Source organism: Lissotriton vulgaris, chromosome 10, assembly GCF_964263255.1.
Source record: "Lissotriton vulgaris chromosome 10, aLisVul1.2, whole genome shotgun sequence".
Taxonomy (NCBI): domain Eukaryota; kingdom Metazoa; phylum Chordata; class Amphibia; order Caudata; family Salamandridae; genus Lissotriton; species Lissotriton vulgaris.
Window position 1 is genome coordinate 1,019,805,240 of NC_141698.1, and position 22,400 is coordinate 1,019,827,639.

General features: G+C 50.0%; 1 protein-coding gene across 1 annotated transcript; it reads left to right on the forward strand.

Moving 5' to 3' along the window:
* The first annotated feature begins 9,834 nt into the window (after positions 1-9,834).
* LOC147689232 (uncharacterized) lies at positions 9,835-20,181 on the forward strand. Its single transcript, XM_086940045.1, has 10 exons — positions 9,835-9,982; positions 10,127-11,587; positions 12,363-12,455; positions 12,830-12,934; positions 13,611-13,720; positions 13,885-14,079; positions 15,010-15,172; positions 17,755-17,920; positions 18,449-18,543; positions 20,011-20,181. Exons 1-10 carry the CDS (start codon positions 9,835-9,837, stop codon positions 20,094-20,096), a joined length of 2,622 nt encoding a protein of 873 aa, XP_086796171.1. The 3' UTR covers positions 20,097-20,181.
* The last annotated feature ends 2,219 nt before the right edge of the window (positions 20,182-22,400 follow it).

Below are 22,400 nucleotides of genomic sequence, written 5' to 3' on the forward strand. Positions count from 1 at the left end.
CAACCGAGGCCTTTAACAGGGGTTGGTCAAGGGAAGACATCATGGGCTTGGGGCGCTGGATTTCAAACTGCTTTCAGCGCTATGTCAGAAGGGAACCTAGGGGAGCGCTTGCGTCTGCTTCTGTTTTGCCTCTCTGATACTTTTTTCTTTTTCAGGTTCCGTGGCTGGTCCTCGCGCCGAGTTCTTAACTGTGCGGATCGGGGGTCATTCGTTCATAAAGAGAGCGCAACTTCAAGCTCATCTGAGTTATTTTGGCTCAATGTTGGGGTTTAATGATCGTTTATTTAATATTGTTTGGAAGGGAAAGGGGGGTATGTTGTGGAAAGACTTGATTCCAGCCCTCAATTCTTGGTTGGTAGGGGGGGTTTGTCCAGATGTTTTAGTTATCAATCTTGGGTTTGGTTAAGGGTGTTGTTCTCCTTCGTGCGATGAAGAAGGATCTTTCTTTGTTACATCAGCATTGGTCAGGGTGCCACGTCTTGTGGACCGAGTTGATTCCTAGGAGGGTTTGGAGGAATGCTGTAAAGCCAAAGGCCATTGATAAATCTCGTAGGAAACTCAATCTTGAGGTTTCTCGATTTTGTAGGGATTTAGGTTTCGGGCGTATTGTGCATAGTGATATTCGGTACGATGCGGTGGAATTTTTTAAAGGCGATGGAGTTCATTTGTCCAGGATGGGGATGGATTTATATCTCCTTGAGTTGCGAGAAGTACTGTCTCGCTGTTTGACGATTCAGAATTTTTTGGGTGAGTAGAATGTTCTGTTGGTGTTTTCTGCTTCTTGTCTACTCCCCCCCCCTCCCTTTTTCCCCCGGCTATTTGGTTTCTTGTTGGGGGGCAGAAAGGTGGGGGGTCTTTCCCCTTCGGCCTCTCCCCCCCACTGCTTTCTGGGTGGCGGATTATTTTGGATTGCCAGTTTTTGGGCCATGATTGGACCCGTTAGTTTTGAAGTTAGGATTTGTTGGGGGAATTTGTACAGGTTGAGTTGGTGTTCGGAGATATGGGTTGGGGGATCTGGATCGGCTTGGGATGTAATTGGGGTTTTGAGTTATGGCTTTGGGAAATGTTGATGTTATAATGTTGTTGTGGGATTGTGGTATGGTTTATTATGTGATTGGGTATGTACGGGTGGGGGCGGGTTTGATGGAGGGTGAGGGGCGGGGGCGGGTTTTGGGGGTTTGAAAATATACAAACAAATTTGGTAAGGTTTTAGATTGTTAGGCTGTTGCCGAGGTTACGTTTTTGTAAATGTGCACCTGTTTCATTAAAGCGGCCTTTTTCACACTCTTTTGGTTTCTTGGTCTGCTCATCTCCCCCACCCCTCCCTCCCAAGGGTGATCCAACGGCAACAAGAAGCAAAAGAGTGTCCCGAAGCGGAATCGCGACGTCCGGAGCGGCAAAGAGGCCTCCACGAAGGTGCAAGGGGGTAATAAACCCTCTGAGGCCCCTCCCAGCCGCCCCGGACGTGCGACAGTGACCCGCCTGCCTACTACTGGGCTAAGCCTGCCCAGGGGATGAGTGGATGGTCACAAGGTGGGCGGGGGCAGCCCACCGTGACTAAGAGCCCGCCCTCCTGATGGCCACTGCGTAGCCTCGGGCAAGCGCATTTCTTCTACCCTAAGGCAGTGCAGCAGGAAGGCTTGCAGCGCTGACCTAAGGAGGCCCACAATGCATTGGTTGGGACATTTGCAGTCTCCATAGGACACTTCCGGCTACAGGCTTCAGACACCGAGAGTGACGCCAAGGGTTCGTAGATGGACAGGACTCATAGGTGAAAAACTGCAAAGTTTTCCTCTTTCTGTAAAACATGTGACAGTACATACGCTCTGACTCAGCAAATGGGGAGGGGCCCAAGTCGTTTTCAGAAGAAAGCGCAGATCTAAGACATTAGCTATTTATTCACTGTGACCATCGCAGCCCTGGCTCTTATTGTGACAATGACAAACTAACTATACACATGTCATGTATACAAGACACGCATGACACACGGCTCAGCGCTGCAGTCTGTTTAAAAAGTGAAACACTTCCCACCTGTAACCCATGTTAGAGTTAGGTTGTGTACTACTCGTCTGCTCCTGAAGTACTGAGAAGATGTGGCCTAACACCGCCCCAGCTGTCGACTTTGAGACTGGTGAACTAGGTTTGGATCCCAGCGTCTATTCACCACCCTGTGATTCTAGGCAAACCACTTGATCTTCCCGGTCCTAGAAACACAAAAGAGCAAAACGAAACCGACCTTACCAGATATTTAAGCGCATTGACGTCAGAAATGACGTGCCCGCGCTTTTCAAGTATTTAAATGAAGAGGTTTTATGCTAATTGACGGAGTCTTTCCTGTCCCGAAACAAGGGCCTTGAGTAGAGGTCCCCTGCGGGGCCGACTTGTCAGTCCCGTGCTACTTCAACACCCCTCCGCCATCAGAAGAGATGGAACTTCCCAACCGGAGCTGAAAGTTATGGGGAATTCCCAGAGAGACCCCCCTCTTCCCGTCTGCGCCCCTCTGCTTCTGAGATCTCACCTCACAGGAACCCGAAGAAAGGAGTGGATATTTTTACGGTAAAATTCTATGCATGTTTGTGATAAAATCGGGAGCTTCAGAATTGAAAGGAGAAACACCCAGAGTGATCTTGTTGCGGGAGACTGTACTAGGCCACGCCCCTACACTCCAGAGGTCATAACATGGAGCTCCTTGTGAAACACATACCGGGCCGTGGCCCAGTCCCTGAACTCCTGATGTCACCATATCTATCTCAGGTGTGACACATGGAGATCCTTGTGAAACACATACCTGGCCATGGCCCAGTCCCTGCACTCCTGATGTCACTATATCTAGCTCTGGTGAGACACATGGATATGCTTGTGAAACACATACCAGGCCATGGCCAGGTCCCCGCACACCTGATGCCAACATATCTAGCTCTGGTGTGACACATGGAGCTCCTTGTGAAACACACACCTGGCCGTGGCCCAGTCCCTGCACTCCTGATGTCACTATATCTATCTCTGGTGTGACACATGGAGCTCCTTGTGAAACACACACCTGGCCGTGCCCCAGTCCCTGCACTCCTGATGTCACCATATCTAGCTCTGGTGAGACACATGGATCTCTTTGTGAAACACATACTTGGCCGTGGCCCAGTCCCTATACTCCTGATGTCAATATATATAGCTCAGGTGTGACACATGGAGCTCCTTGTGAAACACATACCTGTCCATGGCCCGCTCCCGGCACTCCTAATGTCACTATATCTATCTCTGCTGTGACACATGGAACTCTCTGTGAAACACATACCTGGCCATGGCCCAGTCCCTGCACTCCTGATGTCACCATATCTAGCTCTGGTGTGACACATGGAGCTCTTTGTGAAACACATACCTGGTTGTGGCCCAGTCACTGCACTCTTAATGTTACCGTATCTAGCTCTGGTGTGACACACGGAGCTCTTTGTGAAACACACACCTGGTCGTTGCCCAGTCCCTGCACTCCTGATGTCACTATATCTATCTCTGGTGTGACACATGGAGCTCCTTGTGAAACACATACCGGGCCATGGCCCAGTCCCTGCACTCCTGATGTCACCATATCTAGCTCTGGTGAGACACATGGATCTCTTTGTGAAACACATACTTGGCCGTGGCCCAGTCCCTATACTCCTGATGTCAATATATATAGCTCAGGTGTGACACATGGAGCTCCTTGTGAAACACATACCTGTCCATGGCCCGCTCCCGGCACTCCTAATGTCACTATATCTATCTCTGCTGTGACACATGGAACTCTCTGTCAAACACATACCTGGCCATGGCCCAGTCCCTGCACTCCTGATGTCACCATATCTAGCTCTGGTGTGACACATGGAGCTCTTTGTGAAACACATACCTGGTTGTGGCCCAGTCACTGCACTCTTAATGTTACCGTATCTAGCTCTGGTGTGACACATGGAGCTCCTTCTGAAAAACATACCTGGCCCTGGCCCAGTTCCTCCACTCCTGATGACACCATATCTAGCTCTGGCGTGACACATGGAGCTACTTGTGAAACACATACCTGTCCATGGCCCGCTCCCGGCACTCCTAATGTCACTATATCTATCTATGGTGTGACACATGGAGCTCCTTGTGAAACACACACCTGGTCGTGGCCCAGTCCCTGCACTCCTGATCTCACCATATCTAGCTCTGGTGTGACACATGGAGCTCCTTGTGAAACACATACCTGTCCATGGCCCGCTCTCGGCACTCCTAATGTCACTATATCTATCTATGGTGTGACACATGGAGCTCCTTGTGAAACACACACCTGGTCGTGGCCCAGTCCCTGCACTCCTGATCTCACCATATCTAGCTCTGGTGTGACACATGGAGCTCCTTGTGAAACACACACCTGGTCGTGGCCCAGTCCCTGCACTCCTGATCTCACCATATCTAGCTCTGGTGTGACACATGGAGCTCCTTGTGAAACACATACCTGTCCATGGCCCGCTCCCGGCACTCCTAATGTCACTATATCTATCTATGGTGTGACACATGGAGCTCCTTGTGAAACACACACCTGGTCGTGGCCCAGTCCCTGCACTCCTGATCTCACCATATCTAGCTCTGGTGTGACACATGGAGCTCCTTGTGAAACACACACCTGGTCGTGGCCCAGTCCCTGCACTCCTGATATCACCATATCTAGCTCTGGTGTGACACATGGAGCTCCTTGTGAAACACACACCTGGTCGTGGCCCAGTCCCTGCACTCCTGATCTCACCATATCTAGCTCTGGTGTGACACATGGAGCTCCTTGTGAAACACATACCTGTCCATGGCCCGCTCCCGGCACTCCTAATGTCACTATATCTATCTATGGTGTGACACATGGAGCTCCTTGTGAAACACACACCTGGTCGTGGCCCAGTCCCTGCACTCCTGATCTCACCATATCTAGCTCTGGTGTGACACATGGAGCTCCTTGTGAAACACACACCTGGTCGTGGCCCAGTCCCTGCACTCCTGATCTCACCATATCTAGCTCTGGTGTGACACGTGGAGCTCCTTGTGAAACACAGACCTGGCCCTGGCCCAGTTCCTGCACCCCTGATGTCACCATATCTAGCTCGGCTGTGACACATGGAGCTCTTTGTGAAACACATACCTGGCCATAGTCCTGTCTCTGAACTCCTAAGGTCACTATATATATCTCTGTTGTGACACATGGAGCTCCTTGTATGTGAAACACACACCTGTCCATGTCCCATTCCCTGCACTCCTGATGCCACTATATCTAGCTCGGGTGTGACACATGGAGCTCTTTGTGAAACACACACCTGGCCGTTGCCCAGTCCCTATACTCCTGATGTCAATATATATAGCTCTGGTGTGACACATGGATCTCTTTGTGAAACACATACTTGGCCGTGGCCCAGTCCCTATACTCCTGATGTCAATATATATAGCTCTGGTGTGACACATGGAGATCCTTGTGAAACACATTCCTGGCCATGTCCCAGTCCCAGCACTCCTGATCTCACCATATCTAGCTCCTCTGTGACACATGGAGCTCCTTGTGAAACACATACCTGGATGTGTCTCGTTCCCTGCACTCCTAATGTCACCATATTTAGCTCTGGTGTGACACATGGAGCATCTTGTGAAACGCATACCTGGCCGTGGCCCAGTCTGTGCACTCCTAATGTCACTATATCTATCTCTGCTGTGACACATGGAACTCTCTGTGAAACACATACCTGGCCATAGCCCGGTCCCTGCACTCCTGATGTCACCATATCTAGCTCTGGTGTGACACATGGAGCTCTTTGTGAAACACATACCTGGTTGTGGCCCAGTCACTGCACTCCTGATCTCACCATATCTAGCTCTGGTGAGACACATGGCTCTCTTTGTGAAACACATACCGGGCCATGGCCCAGTCCCTGCACTCCTAATGTCACTATATCTATCTCTGGTGTGACACATGGAGCTCCTTGTGAAACACATACCGGGCCATGGCCCAGTCCCTGCACTCCTGATCTCACCATATCTATCTCTGGTGTGACATATGAAGCTCCTTGTGAAACACATACCTGGATGTGTCCCGTTCCCTGCACTTCTAATGTCACTATATCTAGCTCTGGTGCGACACATGGAGCTCCTTGTATGTGAAACACATCCCTGGCCGTGGCCCAGTCCCTGCACTTCTGATGTCACCGCATCTAGCTCTGGCGTGACACATGGAGCTACTTGTATGTGAAACACACACCTGTCCGTGTCCCATTCCCTGCACTCCTGATGCCACTATATCTAGCTCGGTGTGACACATGGAGCTCCTTGTGAAACACATACCTAGCCGTGGCCAGGTCCCTGCACTCCTGATGCCACTATAACTAGCTCGGGTGTGATACATGGAGCTCTTTGTGAAACACAGACCTGGCCATGATGTCACTGTGTCTAGCTCTGGTGTGATACATGGATCTTCTTGTGAAAGACTTTGCTGGTCCCTGCACCACTCCTGCGCTCTCTGTGAAAGACAAACCTAAGACCTACACTACTTTCCTCAACTTGACTGTCACCACATGGAGCTTCTTGTGAAAGACATGTCTAGGATCTGTATCACCTCCTCAACCCCAGTGGAACCACATGAGCTCCTTAGAAAGGCGTACCAAGGGCCTGATCCACTCCCTGCAGTCCTGGTGTCACCACAGGGAGCTGAGCTCCTTCTGAAAGGCGTAGCTGGAGCCTGCACCTCTTTGCACTCCTAGTTTCACACACAGAGCATTTTGTGCAAGACATATCTGGGCACCACATTCCTCACTCGTGAGGGCACCACAGTGAACTTCTTGTGAAAGTCGTACCTGGGCAACACTTTCCCCATTCGTGAGGTCACCACAGTGAGCGTCTTGTGAAAGAAATACCTGGGCACCACTTTCCCCATTCGTGAGGTCACCACAGTGAGCGTCTTGTGAAAGAGATACCTGGGCACCACTTCTCCCACTTGTGAGGTCACCACAGTGAGCTTCTTGTGAAAGACATACCTGGGTAACACTTTCCCCACTCGTGAGGTCACCACAGTGAGCGTATTGTGAAAGAGATACCTGGGCACCCCTTTCCCCATTCGTGCGGTCACCACAGTGAGCGTCTTGTAAAAGAGATACCTGGGCACCACTTCTCCCACTTGTGAGGTCACCACAGTGAGGTTCTTGTAAAAGACATAACTGGGTACCACTTTCCCCGTTCGTGGGGTCACCACAGTGAGCTTCTTGTGAAAGACTTACCTGGGCACCACTTCCCACACTCGTGAGGTTACCACAGTGAAGTTCGTGTGAAATACTTACCTGGGCATCACTTCCCACACTCGTGAGGTCACCACAGTGAGCGTCTTGTGAAAGACTTACCTGGGCACCACTTCCCACACTTGTGAGGTCACCACAGTGAGGTTCTTGTGAAAGACATAACTGGGTACCACTTTCCCCGTTCGTGGGGTCACCACAGTGAGCTTCTTGTGAAAGACTTACCTGGGCACCACTTCCCACACTCGTGAGGTTACCACAGTGAGCTTCTCGTGAAAGACATACATGTGCACCACTTCCCCCCTTGTGAGGTCACCACTGTGACCTTCTTGTGAAAGACTTACCTGGGCACCACTTCCCACACTCGTGAGGTCACCACAGTGAGGTTCTTGTGAAAGACATACCTGGGCATCACTTCCCACACTCCTAATGTCACTACAGTGAGCGTCTTGTAAAATGCATACCTGGGCACCACTTCCCACACACATGACAGCACCACATGAAGCTCCTTGTGAATGTATGACCCAGGCACCGGCCACCCGGACTCCCCGCACTCCTGGTTCAGCCACTGTGATTTCATTGTACACGGTTGACCCCTTTCACACCCTCTCACAATCAGACTCACTTCCTTACGGCTCTGAGTAACTATTCACGAGGAAACCCCGACTCGCGGCAGCGCGTGCGGGGGACAAACTACGCACAGACGGTGTCCGAGTGGGAACTGCGTCTCATCACCCAGACCTGCCTTGAATATAATAATACTAATAACCATCATCATTATTACAAAAAACCTTTTAAATATATGTTTCTCAAACTAAATATTAATTCATCTCTCGAGCTCTATCTTCGTGTGTTTCCTCTGTTTTTATTACAGTCCACTCTGTCTTCGGTGACCTGTGCCCTGGGAAGAGAGATCTCTGAATTTTAAACTTTGTTTCAAGATGAATAAAAGTTACGGGTCATTCTTGAGCCTCCTAGAGTGGGAGGGGCTCGGAGGACGGACAGGTTGAGGTGACGGGTGGAGGAGGGAGAGCGACGAGGGGGAAATTCCCCTCACCTTGCAGGGCTACCCCCCCCCCCCCCCCCCCCCCCAGCCCCTCCCACCTCAGATTGTGTATAAAACACCTGCCCGAGCCGAGAACAGGCAGAAGAGGAGCAGCTGGCCTGCCCTCACAGAGACACCCCAGAAATAGGACCGGTCGTCACAGGGCGTCTTTCCAGACCAGACCCTCAAGGAGAGACCCTCGGACACAGGAAGCTATACGACCCTCACCAGAGCAGCCCTCAGAGGAGAGACAGCAGCGACCCTCACCAGAGCAGCCCTCAGAGGAGAGACAGCACCGACCCTCACAGACGAGAGACAGCACCGACCCTCACAGACGAGAGACAGCACCGACCCTCACCCAAGGGTCCCTCAAAGAAAACGGAGGTGCAGCCCCGTGACGGAAAACAAAGCTCCCCTCCCTCGGTATGTACAAACTTTGCGTCTCTGTGATACCTTCCTCTTGGGAACAACCTGTCCACGCCTGTACCTTTCAGTGTGAACGGCCTGTCCACGCCTGTACCTTTCAGTGTGAGCGGCCTGTCCTTGTCTCTGCACACTGCACAGCCTGTCCCTTCACAGTGCTTTACTCTGATCTGTCCAGCCTGCCCCGCTCTCACTGCACACCTGTCCCATCTCCACCTGCCCGTCTCTCTGTGGCTCTTACCTCTGGTTCATATTTAACTCCTTAACTCGTCTCACCTCGTGAACTTTCACCAAATTTCAGCTCCTGTTCTCGCCTCTAAGCTCCATTTTACCTCCTGCCCTAGTCTTAGTTTCACTGCCCACCCCATCTCACCCCCTGCACCCCTTGCACTGGCTGTTCTCATTTTACTACCTGTCCCTGCCCCACCTCCCCTCGGTTCCTATCTCAATTCTGGATCGAATTCTGCCCACTGTCCCACTCTCACAAGTGTCTTCGATCACACTCACTGTCCCACTCTCACAAGTGTCTTCGATCACACTCACTGTCCCACTCTCACATGTCTTCCATCTCACCCACTGTTCCACTCTCACAAGTGTCATCGATCTCACACACTGTCCCACTCATGTCTCTTCCTTCTCACTCACTGACCCACTCTCACGTCTTCCGTCACACTCACTGTCCAACTTTCAAATGTCTCTCATCTCATCTACTGTCCCTCTCTAATCTGCCTTCAATCTCACTCACTTTCCCACTCACATGTGTCTTCCATCTCACTCACTGTTCCACGCTCATACCCTGTTCCCATTTCACCTCTGTCTGATATTAAGCCTCCGCCTCCTGTCTCACCCCTGTTCCCCATCTAACCTTGTGCACCAATTTACCCACCCAGCTACCCGTCTTCCACCTCATTCTTACCCCCATACCCCTCTCACCCCCTGTCGCAATCTCACCTCTTGTTCCCTCTCACCTCCTGTTCCAATCTCACCTCTTGTTCCCTCTCACCTCCTGTCCCAATCTCACCTCTAGTTCCCTCTCACCTGTGGTTAATTTCTTATCTTTTGCCCTCTCTCCCCTCCCCAGGTCTGCCACTCACCATGGAAGGCTTCGCCTCTGTCTACTACAGTGAACCATCCGTCATGGGCTTCCTCGCCAACGTCATCAGCGCCTTCCTGGTGGCCCTACAGAACTTCTTTTCCTTCCACACCAAAGTGAACGCTGAAGGGGTGGAGAACATCCTGGCAGGTGAGTGTGGAAGCCACAGATCACACAAAGAGTTACAGGTGGCGCTGGGATAACATGCATAGGACACTTGGAGGGAGGGGGTACACACTTGCGCACCCACACACACATGCACGCGTTGTTCAATGCCTGTGTTATCTCTTGCAGGGGTCCATCTCATCCTGATTGGAGGACTGACACAGCTCATTGCAGGCTTCCTGTGCTTCCGGAAGTACGATCACCTTGGGAGCACCGCCTTTGTGGCATTCGCCGCCCTCTGGAGCAGCTACGGGGCTACACGTGTCGCCCTGGGCGCGTACCCCACCATCCACAACACCACACAAACCCTGAACATTTCTAGCAGCCAGACCATCATGGCCGCCTCCCCGCTTCCGGTCGCTGAGAGCGCAGTAGCAGGGCTGGTGGCGTACACCGCCGTCGCCTTCATCCTCTCCTTCTGCTCGGCCACCGTTAACTACGTCATGCCCTTCGTGTTTGGCGCCATCACCCTCACGCTGGTCTTCGAGGCGGTGGGGCTCTTCGGACAGTGGGCGCTGGTGGTCTCGGGGACCCTGGAGCTGCTCATTGTGTTGATTGGTTTCTATGGTGCCACTGCCCTGCTCCTGAAGGGCCTGACCCAGAGGTACGTCCTTCCAGGCTTCGGGAACCCCTTGTTCAGCGTCTTGCTTCTGGGCTCGGCCAACAGCACCTCTTCCAGTGGCATCGGGGAAGAGACCAAGAAGAACTCCAAGTACGCGGAGCCCATGGCCTTGGGACACATCGCCGACGCGGTGGCCTCGCTCATCTTTGCCTTTTATTGCTTTAGGTACATGAAGACCTTCTACATTGGCGCCATCTGGGTCAGCATCAATGCGCTGTCCCAGCTCTGCGCCAGCTACTACAGTTACTTGAGAGAAGACGTCTACCACACCACCAAGCTTGGGCTCCACAGCCTCTTCTGGCTGCTGATGTCCTGGGAAGAGTTCATCCTCACGGTGCTCCTCACGGGGGACAATGTGGACAAGAGCCGAGCGGGCATGGTGGGGGGCTGGTTCTTTCTGGTCGCCGCTTGCATCCTTTGCCTGATGTCCCTCAACAGAGACCTCCTGGAGGTGCTGCAGAATTCATGCTTCCTCCTCCTCACGGTCTCCACCATCCACCAGATTCCACTCCTGGGATCCCATATCTTCTTCGGAGTGGTCTGCAGCATCTACACCGCCACCTCCCTCTACGCCACTTTTGCCAGCCTCATTAACTCCATCGCTGATAAGTCGCTGATCTCTACTGGACCCCAAGTGATGTCATCGGCTACGCTCCAGGACTTGCTGCTAAGCCTGAAGCGCGTCACCAGTAGGTCTAAGGAGGGCCAGGAGGTCAGCACCACCAGATGCCAGCTCCCTGATGCCCTCTTCTTCTTCTGCAATGGCCTGGCATCACTCTCTGCCATCCAGGGGTCCCTCAGTGACCCCACCAGAGCCCACCTCTCCATCCCTTGGGTGCTGATCCCTGGCGCTCTCTTCCAGTTGTACGTCTGCAGGATCGTGGTCCAGAGAGGGCGAAGATTTGGGTCGGTCCTACCATTCTTTTACGCTGCTGTATGGGCCACATGGGCGTGGCTACAACTCGCAGGTAATTTATGATCTCTTAATCTTTACAATGTGTAAAATGTATTCACAAAAGTCCTAGAGATCCAGTGTCATGAAGCTTCTGAGTGGTTTAGATACTCAGGCACACCAGTAGGGGCAGTGGGGGGATGTATATTTCTGATAATTGGTTTCATTTGGAGCAGCCATGCATGCAGGTAGTTTCTTGATGACATCACATGCAGTTCTTTGTCTGTTTGGGGGGCCCATGCGACCTGATGAAGTACCTGGGAGGGGTCATATGTGATGGTTGCCAGGTGGGGGGCAAAGGGTTGAAGAGGAGGTGGCCACTAGGAGGGAACTAATGACTTATGGAACCATTAATGGGTCTGGATAAACTATTGATAAACTATTGTTGATAATCCAGGTGTGGGAAGAACTAAAAGGCATGAATATCATTGTTCAAATAACTGGTCATTTCTTGTACCCGGGGGCATATTTACCAGAATTTAATTTTCGATTGTCTTCTGACTCATGCGAGAAAACACCTTATACTGGGATAAGGAGCTCAGAGAAGCGTGTATCAACAAATCGGGGCGAACCTGTTCAGGGTGGGGAGGAAGATGCAGTTTTGCAAATCATCAAAAGTCAACATCCAGCCCCATGATTGGCTGTTAGATGATAGAGGTGTTGACAGTATATGGTCCTCTCCATCGCTTGTCTCTGCTCCTGGCACTCTCCTGCCTTTAAAGGAAGAGCTCCTTCCTGTGTTCTGTTTCATCCATGACTAACCCTCTGCCCCCCTCCTCTTCCCTCTCCAGGTCCCCTGCTGAATATCCACGTCGACAGTTATGGTGCATTCACTGTTGGTGCCGTCACCTTCCTGGTCATCAATGTCTTCCTGATATCCTTGGGTAAGTCTCTCCAGATACCGAGGTCCAGTCATCCCTCTGTTGAATCCTTGCGGCCCAGGTTGCCTAGAGCGTCTGACCTTGCCATTCTGCCATATGAACCTTATAAAGATTGATTCAAGATGTTTAATCACTCTCTCTTCTAAGAGAAGAGGTATAGCCCGGAACAGGTACAACACCTTGGGAAACATAGTAATTTTTAAAACGTTCCGGCTGCAGTGGGTATGGGCCGGAGTCTGTCCCTCGATGGTCCATATGGACAGTTCCGGGGCATCGTAGCGTCCTCATCTAAAGACTTAAACAACTGCTATCCCCACTGACCTCTGAAATATGTCATTTCCGGCCTCTGACGCCATCTTGTTCTGCTTGTTCCACAGTCGCCTATGCCAACGTGGTGCTGGTGCTGCTCGCGCTGCTGATGGAGGCGGTGATGGTCTGTTTCCTGCTCTTCACCTTGGAATGCCTGCCCCTCGCGCTCGAGAGTAAGTGGACGCCTTCACTGTGGGTTCCTCTTGTGTGTTAATGCATGTCAGTGATCTCTAAAGGGTTAATAAACAGGAAATATCTATCAAGAGCCATCCTGAGTCCACCTGCCATGTGGTGGGGGCTAAAGGGGGAGTGGTCTGTAGAAAGGACTGGAGTGTGCCTGACAAGCCTGTGCTTCTGAAGGGCTGTGGGGGGTGAACAGAGTCAGTTACGTGTCAGACTCTGCTAGAGTTGGTCTCTACAAGGCAAGGTGGGCTGGAATGGAGTCAGTCACAAACATGACATGTGTCTGGTTCTCTGCCAGACCTCCACGTGTCTTAGTTTCTGTACCTGTCTCTCCACTGCTGCCTTAACATCACCTTCTTATAATACGAAGAGTTGGGGTGAGCCCGATAACACTAGGAACCAGGATAATTAAGTATAAACCAAGATAGGAGTTCCTGTACCAGTTTAAATGTTTTACCACACTTAATTTCGTACAGACAGAAGGCGAGTGAAAAGTAATCTGTCTTATGTTTTTATTCTATTGCCTTGGGTGGCATTTCCCTTCTTGAAATCCCTCCTAAAGGGAACCCCTGTCTTGGTTTAACATTAACTTGATCAGCACACTTGTCTCTTTTGTTGATTTTATGAACTTTATGTCTAATTTTCCCCTCTTGGTGTTACTTTCAGTCACTGTATTGTCCGTCTTCAGTGTCGTCTGTATCTACGGAGCGGCGGCATCTCTTGGAAACTGCATTTTCAGCAAGGAGCTAATTCCCATGGGACCCTCTTTTTTCAAGGTACAGTGATAAGTACATGCAATATGTTACGATCACTATTCTTTCCGATATGTCTTTCAAATATAAGTCCATCTCTGTCCTCTAACTCTGTGATGTGCATGTGCTGCTCAAAGGCAGCTGTAGGTGGCGTTGTCTCACTCCTTGTCTGCTCTTTGTCCTTTTAGGAAACGAAGTCAGAGGAGAAAGTTGAGGCGTCCGACTCCTGCGTGTGCCCCGATTCCTATCGCACCGGCAGTCTAAGGACCATCGCCGCCCTGCTGGACAAGGGTGGGGTGTGCGGGGTCCCCACGGACACGGTCTACGCCCTGGCGGCCTCCTGCAAACACCCCGAGGCCATCCAGAAGATTTACACCATCAAGGTGAGCACCAAGGGGCGGACTTCCGGCGGAATTTACCGAGTCCGAGACAGATGCTCTGTCATTAATAGAATAAGGACACCTTTTACCAGAACAGTTAGAAATCACCCTGTGGGCGGAGACATTGTCATGGAAATGTCAGGGTGAAACCATTCTGCAGGGGTGTGATTACCATGGTGATACCAGCCTGGAGTATGTATATATAGAGATATTGTCATGGAGACGTCAGGGTAAAACCATTCTGCAGGTGCGGGGTTACCATGGTAATATCTGCATAGAAAGTTCCAGTGTCAAAACGTAGTTAATTATTGGAAGCAGCCAGGGTACTTGTTATCAGATCATCCTGTGCAGAGAGTGTTGGATGGGGGTGATAGGGAGCCGAGGGCTCAGCCCACACATGGCCTCAGGAGAAAATCCTGCTTCGGGGCCAGAAGTGACCAATGAGAATCTATCACATGCTCAAGAAAGATGCTAATGCCCCAGATCACACAGTGAGTCTGCGTTCTCAGACACACTAACCTTCTCTAAGGGAGCCGAGGGCTCAGCCCACACATGGCCTCAGGAGAAAATCCTGCTTCGGGGCCAGAAGTGACCAATTAGAATCTATCACATGCTCAACAAAGATGCTAATGCCCCAGAGCACACAGTGAGTCTGCGTTCTCAGACACACAGACCTTCTCTGCAGGTGCCATTGCACTGACTTCTGTGGCCAGTGTCTGTCCGCTGTAGGTCATTAAAAGGTCCTACAGGCTTTTAACTTATACAACCGGTTGGCTAGCACTAGAGACACTTAGTTTATTTTCAGAGGTGGTGTGACTGGGTCTAAGCTCATTTTTAGGTAGCACGTGACCCTGCACAGAATGTCTGAAGGTCATGACCTCCCTCTTCTATCTCTAAACCAATCATTTCTCCCCTCTCTTCCATCCTCTGCAGGACCGACCCCTGGAGAAGCCCATCTGTATCTGCATCTCCCACCTGGACCAGCTGCGGGCCGTGAGACCCCCCTTCAGCCCCCTGCTGTGGGACTTCATGGGGAGCGTCTACCCTGGGGGTGTCAGCTGCATTGTCCAGAAGGGGGAGTGGCTGAAGAGGATGGGTGAGTGTGACCTCTTCTGCATGGTCTGTTTCCTTCTACAAAGAGGGGTGGGCTGGGGAGGGGAGAGGGGTGAGGGCTACACATGCCTGAAGTTGTGCCTGGGGACATTCAGGGGTGTGCCACTTCATATAAGTGCTGCTTGTCTAGATCATGCTTCATTCACCCCCGCCCCCCAATGTGTACCGACCCACATCTCAGGCAGGTATTACACACACCTGTCACTCCATTCACCCCCCAATGTCTATCGACTCCCATCTGTTGTAGGTATTGTTTGAATGTATTACACTCCATTCATGCCCCAATGTCTACAGACCCCTTCTCATGTACTCATTGCATGCACATATCAAAGTCCAGTCACCCCTTTAATGTGGATAGACCCCATCTCATGCAGGTATTACATGCACATTCACCCCCAATGCGTACATACCACCCCCTTCTCATGTAAGCATTGCATGTACATATCAGGGTCTAGTCACCCCTTTAATGTGTGCAGACCCCCTGCCATGCAGGTATTACTTGCACATTCACCCCTAATGCGTACAGAACCCCCTTTTCATGTAAGCATTGCCTGTACATATCAGAGTCCAGTCACATCTTTAACTCCTTCGACGCTCATGACGAGCTCAGCTCGTCATGAACAATGGGAATCAACATAACTCAGCACAGGAGGAAAATAACACTAGCATCGATGGTGTTAATGCGTACAGAACCCCCTTTTCATGTAAGCATTGCCTGTGCATATCAGGGTCCAGTGACCCCCATTCTGTGTACAGACCCCTGTCATGCAGGTATTGCATGTACATTCACCCTCCTGTTGTCTACAGACTCCCAGCTCATGTAACTGTTGCATGTCCATATTCGGGTCCAGTGACCCCCATTCTGTGTACAGTCCAACATCTCATGTAGTTATTGCATGTGCATATCAGGGTCCAGTGACCCCCATTCTGTGTACAGACCCCTATCGCATGTAGCTATTGCATATACATATCAGGCTACAGTCACCCCATTAATGTGTACAGATTCTAATCTCATGCCGGTATTACATGCTCATTCACCCCTAAATGCCACAGACCCCCCATCTCATGTACCCATTGCATGTACATAGCAGGGTCCAGTGACCCCCATTCTGTGTACAGGCCCCTAACTCATGCAGCTGTTGGTTGTTAGACCACACTCCTTACACGGTTCTTATATAAGTATTTGCTTTAACTTCTGGTTTTCTTGTAAGGTCTCAGGCTCTTCAGTTCATCAGCTGGATCTGTGCAGCTCTGTATAAACACAAATACATATATTGCATAGTGTCCTTTGTTTCAAGTAACCATCATTCCACATTTATGCAGCAATATATCGATGCTGAGTCGTTTCCTGTTTTGTGTGTGTAGCTTCTTAGATGCTGTTTTACTTTGCATTCTGGTATTTGTAGTCTATCATTTGTAATGAAAAAACAAACTGAATCAGAACTCAGTTGAAAACATGATGGGACAGATTCCTTCTCTTCCATGAGACAACGCAGGGGCTCTTGTCTGTCCTGACTGGAGATCCAACTCTAAATCTAAATGTGGCCATGCCAGTGCCAAGCCAGGCAGGCGCAGTGGTGTAACGCATAATGATGGCGCCCCCTACAGAGTGTAAGGAGGAGCCCCTTAGTCTCCCATATCTCACAGATATTCATTGGCTATTGGCTAAATGGGCCCACCTAAAGCTTTTGGGGTCTCTGATGTATTTGGGTCCGCCTGCGCCGCAGAGGCTCCGGGGGCCTGTGTTAGTCCCGTGGCCCGGCGGCCTTACATCAGTGAATAGTACAGCAGGAGGCGCGATGGAAGCCAAGATACGGCCTGGCCCTCCCTGGCCCAAACCACCAATGGGAGAAACAACAGAGAGTGCCCATGCTTGGGGTGTGGCAGGGTCTGGAAGAGGTCTCTTGTGGCTTAATAATAATCACTTTTCTGTCCTAATAATGACATTGAAATAACAAGCATTGGCACCATCAATAGGTCTGACATTAATGAACTAATGCAAGCAAGCTGCATTTGTGATTTTACTTTTCTCCATTTATTACCACTTTAAAGCTAGCCCTATTGACTTTACCAGAGCATGCCTGCTTTAAACAGTTGGACTGTGCACCATTATATATTGTGTGTCTGAGAGTGTATGTATGTGTGTTTGTGTAAACATATAAATATATGTGACTCTTGCACAGGTCCTGACTAAAACATCAATAAACTCTGCAGCAATGACAAATCAAAACAAAGAAGCGTTGTTTTTTGGGTTCTGTGCATGCTTGAGATACATAATGTATTGTGTGATGAGTCAATGCACTTTTCTGTTGTAAAATAGTCCTTAATGCAGGTAGGCTGATACACTAAACAGCACCTCTTAGGCACTTCTAGGCATGAGGCTCCGCCCCTCCAAGGTACTGACATTATGGTGAAAAGGCTGCTTTAGTTGTTAGGGCTACATCTGGTGGAATTGCTATAGAGCACCTCAGTTAAGGATGCAGAGTAAATAAATACAGTCAAACACAAATGCTCACTCACACCTGGCATGTTGCTGATTCATTTTGTTATTTTCTCCTCCTGCAGGAGTTGGACCAGCTTATGGCATTGTGGGCACCAAAGACTCCATCATGATCCGAGTGCCGGACCACACTATCTCTGCTCACCTGACCGACATGACCGGCCCTCTGGCCATCACCTCCGCCAATCCCAGCGGGGAGTGTGATAGCACCCACCATGACATGGTCATCTCGTGAGTACACACTCAGAACAGGGGTTGGATTCAGGAAAAGGGTGTGAGTGGGGCCTTCTGCGGATGAGATGGTGTCTGGGGTTTGAGAGTTACTAGATGGCTGCAAGGGGCTGAGGGCAGGGGCAAGGGTTGCTGAGGGCGTGAGCTGAAGATTCTGAAAGGTTAAAGGAAAAGTGTAGGAGTATTGATGGGTGATGTGCTACTTTGAATGAGTTCTGTTTTTATAAGGATTGGGCTAGCGTTGAGCGTTACTTGGTGTCTTCTGAATGGTGGGTGGTTTACTGGTTCTATTGAAAGGTGAAGGAAGGGGTAACAGTGTTTGTGATATCGCAGCCATATGTTAGGGTGTTTGAGATGCTTGGCATAAGTCTATATGTGGGCGCATTAAACACAGGTGTGTTTGACCAGTTGAGGTTGAGGTCAGGTAGATGTTTGCCAGCCTGCGGCTTCCCCTCAATCCCCAGCACCTGAGCCTTTGTCGATGATTACTTTAAATGGTTAATTTTGTATTTCCTCTCTGTGTTCCAGGCGTCTTCGACACAAGCTGGAGGGGGTGCTGTGTGATGGCGACTCCTACGAGATGGTGGGCTCCACGGTGGTGAACTGTCTGAGGATAGACGAAGGTGGGTCTCAACCAATGCTTGTTTCTGTTACATCTCTCCCCCTGCTATTCCCAAAGTAGACTCAGGAGCATCCATGGATGTGAACAGAGTGCTCTGCTCCCCACCACCCCTCCCCACCCACCAAACACCTGCCATGAGAATTGGGAAACACCAGTCCTGGTCCAGTGCATTCCTGGTGTCCAAGGCAGACAGGCCTACAAAGCCCACAATGAAGGGACAGCTGAAGCATGAAAGGGGCCAGAATGAATGCGTAACTAAAAGATGCTCTTTATTGAGCCCCTGAGGAAAACTCCAAGCACTTGGTCTAAGTTTGCGGGGATGCCACCTGAGGTTTCCTACCTGTGCCGACTCCTGACCCCCACTTTCCAATTAACAAGCCTTTCTCTTTATCATTAGTCTGCACCATTGGTGTAAAATGTTGCATAATTTGTTTCACAAAACTTTGCAAAAATTACATGAACAGTTGGAAAGTGAGGATATGTATGGCTATCTCTTCTTTCTCCATTTATATACTGATCAGACGTATGAGGATAAAAAAAATAAAAAGAATAAATTACATGAACGGTGTAAAATGTGGTTGCATGAACATTTCATGGTAGTTAGTCCATACTGCACATTAAAAAGTCCCGTTAGATACTGGCAGAAGACTTAGACAAAAATGTTTCTTACGGAGACATTTTATGCTCAAAGCCGTCTGCACTGATGAAGAAATGATGCAAATTCCCTAACGCAAATTTGGCAAATTTAGGAATAGTCATTAAAAATTCACCCAGACTTAGTCAGCACATGGACCCAGAGCCTCCCTCAGTAAGACAATATCCCTCAAGGTGGTATCTTTATATTCCCCCAACTCATCGTTCTTTCTCGTGGACAATCCCACCCTGCCGGAGTTACGCGATACTGATGGTTCTTACTCTGATCCCATCTGAAAAAAGAGACGTCTGAATCGCAGATTTATGAAATATTGACGTACACAAATATACACAAATGTCTCTTTAAAGAGCATTCGACCTGTTAAAAGTTCCTAATTCCAGTGAGACTCACATCCTAATCATAGGAATACAGAGTTAACTTACTATTCCATCTCCTATCTGAGTTTATTGGCCAAGTGCTTGATAGTGAGTTTACTGCTGGTCGACATTTTTGTAGGGAGACAGTTTTGTGTGGAAGATATTTTGGCCGTTGAAGTTTTTGAGTCCGTGTTTTAGCAGTTTGTTGTATCCATGATATCCCACCCTGCCCCTGCCATTCAATGTCTCCTTGAGGGCGCAGACCCCGCACTTTCTCCTGTGAGTATATGCCATGTGAGAGGGCGGCCCCACCTGTACTCCTTCACCCATTGGTTCCTGAGGGGCCAATCCCCACTGTGCTCATTATGCTTGTCTCTTCCCCTCCCTCTGCTGCTCACAGACCTCAGACCTGTCCACGCTCTCTCAATCTCATGTTGTTGTGCTTCTTCCTTTCCAGGGATCCTGAGCATCGTGAGGGAGGGCTGCGTCCCCACCACCCACATCATGCAGACGTTCGAGCGCGTGAAGAACGCGCAGGTGTGAGGCTAACACGTGCTACGACCAGTCTTGTTCTACTGACCACAGCAGCATCCGCACAAGACCTGAGCCAGCTGCCATTTGCACTTTATTAACCGGAAATGGAAGCATCACAATCTGAGGCTGGATATCCGCGTCGAGCCTGGGCGGAAAGGAAGACATTACCAGAAAAGACTTACAGACCGCAGTGGAGTCGGACATTCTTACAGACAGCTCACAATACATTTTTGTCATCATACTTAATGTGGATTGATAGGCAGATGATTTCTACCCTTCACTCTCCAACAAGGCATTGACCTGAAAGTCAGTGCTTGATGATGTGTACAACGACAGATCCTTGATTCTTCGCCCCCCAGGATGCTCGAGCACAGATCCAATGTATATATACTGTGGCATTCTGTTTGCATTCTTTGCTTGAATATTATATTTTACCCTCTGTCCTTTTAATTTAATTTTAATGTAATGCTGATACCGATATTGATGATACATTCTATTTATTTTGGTACTCTGAGGATGTCTGGTCCTGTCAGATCTCTCACCAGGTTTGTGTGACAGAATACTGTAGATACACAGAGATCTCATATTGTTACAACCAGAACTATTGGCTTCACTGGATGGTGCCGGCCACCAATCGAGAGGAGCTGCAAGAATCACTGACAGAAGTTTTTGCGTCCCAGTGACCTACACATAGTATTTAACTTATTTAATATATTGGAGTTTGTATTTATTGAAATAAAATTGCCCTTAAAAGGAAACTGTCTTTTCTCTTTGATGTCAGAGGGGGCCCATACCATGAATCCTCCTGTGACGCAGCTGTGAAAGAAAGGTGTCATGTGTGTGTGCATTATTTTTTTGATAAGCAAATTTTATTGATTTTAAAAACTTGTAAACAATTCAACCAATACACGGAAATAATCAGTATAAATTCATTCACACAAGCACTATACCCCCCAATCACGATCCCCATAAAAGAACATAGACGAAATTCGGAATCAGGTTAGTCAAGACCCTCCACAGTCCCCAACCACTTCCCCCACACTTTACAGTATTTCTTGACACACCCCGTGGCTTTTAAAAGGGCCTTTTCTTGGGTCGCACACCAGTCTACCCCTCTTCGCCACCGCTCTAGGTTAGGAAGGTCAGGGCTTATCCAGGCCTCCGCAATGTCCCTCTTGGCCACCATCATAGCAGTGTTAAAAACAGCTTGTCATTCCTGGACCCATCCAGCCCATCAGTGAGCCCCAGCAAGGAATGACGCGGGTCGTGAGGAACCTCCTAACCCAATACATCTGTTAGCTCCACTTCAATGGATACCCAGAACTGCCCCAAGCGGGGGCACAACCAAACCATGTTGAGGAAGTCAGCCGGGGCATGGTTACATCTTGCACGCGAAGCGTCTGGGCACAAACCCGCTTGATGCATGCAAAGGGGAGTGAGATGCGCAGTGTGTAAATAGTAGAGCTGAATCAGCTTGAGTTTGGCGGAGAAGGGGACTGTTCTGGGGGCCATAAGGGCATCACGCCAGTCTACCTCGTCAAGGGGGCCCACCCAGTCCACCCATTGGTCCCTCAATTTGTCTAGGGACGTGGGAGTGTTGTTATTTAGGGTGCGGAAAATAAGGGAGACCCCCCTACCTAAGTTTCCCATCATCGTCTGCGCCTCAGTGGGGCTGTATTCGGGGAGCCACGTGTCGCCCGTGATGTGTTTGTGGAGGGCATGTCTCAACTGCAAATATTTATAAAACTGGGACGAGTGTAGGGAGTAGCAAGTTTGGAGCTCCTGGAAGGACAACATATGGCCCTTTGCCCATACGTCCCCTAGCTGGGAGATACCAATAAGATCCCAATCTTTAAACTCCCGCAACCCACTAACCTCCCAAAGCCAAGCCCCCTGCCACATGAATGTACATTGGGTCAACTTCCCCATCCACCTGGTGTGGCGGAGCGAGGCCAGCCAGGCCAACAACACAGAGCGCGTCACATCAGGCAATCGGGTCGGAATGGGTTCCCCGTACAGTATGGCTTGGATGTTCGTAAGCCCCAGCTCACACAATTCAAGCCGGTAGGCTGGGTCCGACCAGCCCCCATTGAACCAGTCGCGGACAACTAGTAGGCGTACCGCCAAGAAGTACAGGTGCGTCATCCCCATGCCGCCATCGTGGGAGGGAATCTGGCATGCCGACAGAGCCACTCAGGCCCGTCCTCTGCTCCAGAGAAATTTGGGGATTAGACTATCCAGTTCCCTGAACCAAGCCTTGGTGCTTTTCTGCGCCATTCTTTAGCTGCCACGTTCTAGTCGTCAGAAGGACGT

Bases quoted from the DNA above. Each gene is read 5' to 3' on its own strand.
- LOC147689232 (XM_086940045.1), top strand. From the start codon at position 9,835: ATGGAAGGCTTCGCCTCTGTCTACTACAGTGAACCATCCGTCATGGGC. The intron at 15,173-17,754 runs GTGAGTGTGACC...CTCCTCCTGCAG, and splicing joins GGAGTGGCTGAAGAGGATGG to GAGTTGGACCAGCTTATGGC. The intron at 18,544-20,010 runs GTGGGTCTCAAC...CTTCCTTTCCAG, and splicing joins CTGTCTGAGGATAGACGAAG to GGATCCTGAGCATCGTGAGG.